A 5,839-nucleotide genomic window follows, 5' to 3' on the forward strand; every position below is an offset into this window, starting at 1 on the left:
CCGTTTAAGACACATTTAAAACCTAGCTCTTAGTTTGAAGCATACCTAACCTAGCATCTAGATTTAACCCATTAAAACCGGGAAAGGATCAGTGTCATTTTATTATATATTATAATATATATATATATATATATAGAGCAAGTTTTTCCAGGAAAGTTTAGAAGGCATTGTGGAATCGGCCTCAGGTCTTAATGGGTTAAGTGGTTCAGTGGTACAGTGTTTGATCTTTGATTAGCCCTCCAAGATAGATATTGTATGTTTATTCATCTGTGTGTGTGTGTGTGTGTGTGTGTGTGTGTGTGTGTGTGTGTGTGTGTGTGTGTGTGTGTGTGTGTGTGTGTGTGTGTGTGTGTGTGTGTGTGTGTGTGTGTGTGTGTGTGTGTGTGTGTGTGTGTGCGTGCGCACATGTGTACGTGTACGTACGTGTGCGTGTGTGCGTGCTTGATATGACTTTAAGTATAAAGTACCCTATTGGCCTGAATATAAGACTACGTTTTTTTCCAATGGAAATATCCTAAAAATGGGGTCGTATTATAATCGGGGACTAGACTATTTGACATTCAATGTTATTTTTCCACAATGAGTCTTGAAAATGGGGGTCGTCTTATAATCAGAGTTGTCTTATATTCGGGACAATACTGTATTCTTGTGCAACTCCCACTCTGGGTTGTTGTCTAATTTGTGGAGTTTCCCATGTTCTCCTCTAGGGGGCAGCATCTGGGTCCAAATTGAAGAGACCAACCTTCCACTCCAGCAGAGGCTCGCTGACAGGAGAAAATGGAACTTCACACACCAGCACCAAACGCACTGGTGACTTGAGAGACACTATATAAACATTACACTCACACACATGTCACCTATAATGATATGCCCAATATAGTGACGGGTATAATGTGGTTAATGACCACATTGTGTTTGTTTTAGTTTTGTCTGAGCTTGTAAGTGCAGGTAATAGTTGTGAACACTGCAAAAACCGCACACACGGCTTTAGGTGTAATTATTTATTCCCGTAATTTATTCAATCCCTCCTCCACCTCTTCCTTCCAGACCCAAGGCGAGCGGCCGCCACAGCCAGCGGGCCTGCCAGCCGGGCAGGCAGCAGGGCGGGCAGCCGCGCCAGCAGCCGGCGGGGCAGTGACGCTTCGGACAACTCCGAGCTCCAGGAGTCGCACTCGGTCTGCTCGGACACCTCGGACACGCCGCGACGCCCTGGTGGCGGCGCCAAGCCCTCCAAGATCCCCACCATCTCCAAGAAAGTCCCCAGCCCCAAGACCCCCGGTTCTGGGAAGAAATAAGCACCTAGAGAGAGAAACAGAGGTAGAAAGAGAGACAAAGAAAGACAGAGGGGGTATGTCGTCCATTCAGCCACAAAGATTTGAATGTGGATACCCCCTTCACATAAGACCACCTAACCCCCCTACCCCCCACCCCCCTGCCCAAGCCAGACATGGTAATATGGTCAGACATGCACAGAGACAGACAATGATGGTGCAATGTCAACGCAACATAGCAACATTTGATCCAAATGTACCATCAATAGGGCACAGGTGGCACTGATGCATTAATGGACAATGACATCAAAAAGTGGTCGGAGGATAAGGGGGAACTTTCTCCTTATAGTCACTACAAATAAACACACACAACAGAGGAGTCAGTGGTGGGGAGGAGGGTCTGCCCCACGAGCCAAGGTTTGTGCACGTAAAACGACAGGCTCAAATCACAAGCAAGACTGTTTGTCCCCTTTGAGAACAGACCCGAGTATGCCTTCCCTGTCTTCTGCGTTCTCTCTCTCCTATTGGAGCCGTTTGTGAAGGTTCTAAGAGACATTATAGAGACTCATGCTGGGGCCTCCATGGCTGTGGAGAACTGAGAAAATAACCAACCAACTTGACATGATGCTGCCTTACTTTAGTGTTACAACATTTCTGTTCCCGTGAGGGAAGGTCCGGAGAGGAAAGAGAGATTTCTATGGAAACTGCTTTATGTTTCTACGACACTGACACACAAATACACATGCCGTGAAAAGAAAACGATACGCAACACATTTTTTACACAGAGGTGGTTAGGGTGGAGGAGAGGGGAGGTGTCACCACACCACAATGACGACAAATACAATAAATAGATTGAAATAAAAAGACATTCAGGAAGGAAAAAAATAACAAATGAATTCTGGTTTATTATTTTGGTATGTGGTGGTCTGATATGCAACGACTGCCGTGTCAGCTCCTTGGGATCGGTTGGCAGAGGCAGGAAGGAGAAAAAAAAGAAAAACGACGACACCTCAGCATATCTGTGGGTGCGGAGAGCATGCCATGGCAAGACACCGTGTGTGGATTGCGGAAAAGGCAGAAAGAACACAGAACTAACACAAGAACTCTCAGAGGAAAAGGAGCTGTCTCTCTTTATTTCTGTCTGACCGCGTCCGACTGACCCAACTAACCTCAAACCCAGAGGGGCTGCGGTAGCGGCGGAGGTGGCAGGGGTGCTACAGCTGAGGAGGGAACACATGCACACAGACGCGCAGGGAGAAAATCCCCTCGACCGCTGGAACGTTTGGAAGCTCTCTCCCAGTGTGCGTTTGCTTCTACAAGGCGAAAACAACGGAGTCTCCCAACTAACTTTTTTTTGTCATTAAATGTCTGACACTCAACTAACAGCACATTAAACTCAGTGCACATCAAGTGTAACCCTAACGTCTGATACCAGATACTCTGCGGTTAAGAGTTTCACAACCAGCGCACACTAAACATCTCTCTCTTAACTCCACCTTGAGCCCAAATGCCCCCCTTGTGTGTTGCCCTCAGCAGCCCCAGGAGCACAGCCCACCACACACACATACAGTATGGAAAGCTCTGTGTGTACCGTGTACCGTGTGTCTTTGTCAAATGTTACAATTATAAAGGTCATGAAATCACTGTATGCAAAAATGTTTTCATTTACGAATGTCTCTTGTTTTTTTTTGTATCTCGTTCGTTCTGGTTTAATTTATAATCCACATGTATGTTTGTTCTCGAGTCTAGCTTAAAAGGAGAATCTTATTTATTTTTCATTCGTTCCATATCACCTTGGAGAATGACCTAGTATTACAAAATTAACAAATCATGATCGTCTTTTGTACAGAGGAAACACGCTCCTTTGACATTGTGTGTGAGTGTGTGTGTGTGTGTGTGTGTGTGTGTGTGTGTGTGTGCGCGTGTGCGCGCGTGTGTATGTGTGTGTGTGTGTGTGTGTGTGTGTGTGTCTGTCTGAGGGAGAGTGTGTAAGTGTGTTTCTACATCTTGGTAACATTACATTACATTTATTCACTAGGAACACTGTTCCCAGTGGCAGCCTTGTTGCAATTTCTTTTATTTTGTTTTTGCTAATGACTACAATTCCCAAGATCATGACCAAAGGGGGTTGCCCTTCGTGTAGAGAGAGAAAAATAAGAACTACAAATATGAATGACAGGGGGACCTGAGCGGAGCCAGACCAGTGAGGGGGTCATTTTCTGCCTCTCTCACGTCTCGCCCCCGCAGTGTCTCCTTATAGGCTTTTTTTCCTGTACTTTTTCTGTTTTATTGTCCTGTCTCCAACAGGACATACATTTGTCTGTGTGTTATCTCAGTGAAGAGATGAAGCTCTATGAAATGAAACAGAAAGAGAAACATCTTAAAGGTGAATTTTATTTATTTATTGTCTTCAACGGGTGGGATATTTTTGCTGGGGACGGGGACTAGACCACCACCTTTTGATGTTGTCCTATTCTCAATGTGATTAAAAAGAGAATGGGGAGGGGGGCATTATTTGAAGTCAATTGTGTAAAAGTAAAATGAGAGAAAAAAAAACTAAAATTATAAACTTTTTTTGTTCTGTTTTTGTATTAAAAAATATGCTTGCAGTAAACCGGTGTCCTGTGTTTGACTGGTTTGGAGTTTTATGAAGGAAATGCTTTTCTTTCCCCGAGTGCTGAACACACTTTTTTTTAATGGTGCAACCACTCCATTACACAGCTATGTGTGTCCCTGGGTCTGTCTGTCGGTGTCCCTGGGTCGGTCTGTCTGTCTGTCTGTCTGTCCAAGCACGAAAATAGCTTGGTTGGTAACTGTCATTTCTCGACCGTTTCGGACGCAGGGCGGCTCGCCAGAACTGGGCCAGCCCGCTGGGCACGTTCCTGGTGGTTTGGATGTTCCGGGGACCCCCAGGGACCCCCTGGGCCCCCCACATGGTAACTCGCCCGTTTCGGACGCCGAACAGCTCGCCGGAAACGGCTTGGCCCCCTGGCCGCATTTCTGGAGGTCTGGATGTTCCAGGGACCCCCGGGGACCCCCACACGGTAACTGTCATTTCTGGACCATTTCAGACGCGGGGCGGCTCGCCGGAACCGAGCCAACCCCCTGGGCACGTTCATGGTGGTCTGGATGTTCCGGGGACCCCCCAGGGACCCCCACATGGTAACTCTGTCATTTCTCAAGCCCAGTGTCTCCATCATGGACACTGGGCTCACTTACTTCCTGGACTACAATTCCCATAATGCTTTGGCGCACTGCTCCTTATTGTGGATAGGGGGAGGGCTTACTGAGACAACATGTAGTCTAAGGACTATCTAAAGAGGACGAGAAGCGAAGACCGTACAGTGGACGCCATGTTGCTCCCTGGAAGGAAAGAAACATACCCAGTTGAGACCAGGAAGTTGTACATGCACAAATTTGGGCATGTACAACTTCCTGGTCTCAACTGCGCATGTTTCTTTCCTTCCATGGAGCAACATGGTGTCCACCGTCTTCGCTTCTCGTCCTCTTTAGATAGTCCTTGATGTAGTCCAGGAAGTAAGTGAGCCCAGTGTCCATGACATCAGAGGCACTGGGCTCACTGCTTAAATCAAAAATATCTAAAACCACATATTAGTTACACACATAACTTAGACCCCCAGGAAAGTGTTCTAAATCTTCTAAACGTCATTAAAATATATTTTTTGCAAAAAGGGTGAAGTGTCCTTTTAACAGACACTGAATGTATTTCAAGGCATCAAATATATCCCAAAACACTTAAAATAAAATTAGGCAACAAACAACCCTGGCTGCTACATGCAGACACACCTAGTCCAAGCCAGCTTGATGACAGTCAATTAATAGAAGCAGCTGTGTAGTGTGTTTGTCATGTTCAGTTTTACACTGTTTTTTTTTTAGTGTCTACAGGGCACGGGTTGCACGTGACAATCATCATACCCGGAAGTTATGCAGAACGCTTCTGAGTGGCTGACTACTTTCTGGCCTTGACAGCCCATACATCCAAACAGAAAAAAAGTCCTATGTGATTGCTTTAAATGAAGTTAAATTCACTTTTCCACTCACTTTGCCACTTGATTTGCCTCTCGGTTTGCCGCTCACTTTATGCATGCTCATATCCTCTATAGACATATACCAGTATCCAGTATACACACAACGAAAGGTCCCCACCTTTCTTTGGTTCTGAGAGGCTTTCCACAACGGAGGCTTTCAAGTTTCAACATCATAAAACTGCCTGTTTTGGTGAGTAGCAAAATTATATTCTTTGTTTTACATCACACTTTATAGTCTATGGGATATACACAGCTCCTGGCAGATGCTTACAGAGAACTGGCTAACGCTCTGGAGCAGAGTTATTATCATCCCTGTGTCAGTCATTAGCCTATAGGTAAAAGCTGTCACAATTTTCTTCTCCAAAGTTTGTCACCACAGAATAATTCACTGAATGATTAAAAAATAATTCAAAGTATATTACAGTATAAACGAAAATAAGGATTTTCTCTGCTCAGTCTCTGCTCTGAATGCTGTCTGCTGAAGGCACTGAAACAACACACCATTTAAATGAGTAGTTC

At 45.3% G+C, this 5,839-nt stretch overlaps 1 protein-coding gene across 1 annotated transcript in view; it reads left to right on the plus strand.

The window, feature by feature from the left end:
• Positions 1-3,885, plus strand: part of macf1a (microtubule actin crosslinking factor 1a) — a 270,236-nt gene extending 266,351 nt beyond the window's left edge. Inside the window, 2 exon segments of the mRNA XM_079522797.1 lie at positions 708-810; positions 1,048-3,885. Of these exon segments, the coding sequence (XP_079378923.1) occupies positions 708-810; positions 1,048-1,295 (351 nt within the window). The 3' untranslated portion in view covers positions 1,296-3,885.
• The last annotated feature ends 1,954 nt before the right edge of the window (positions 3,886-5,839 follow it).

Source organism: Electrona antarctica (genome assembly GCF_951216825.1).
Source record: "Electrona antarctica genome assembly, chromosome: 15".
In the NCBI taxonomy this organism is placed as follows: domain Eukaryota; kingdom Metazoa; phylum Chordata; class Actinopteri; order Myctophiformes; family Myctophidae; genus Electrona; species Electrona antarctica.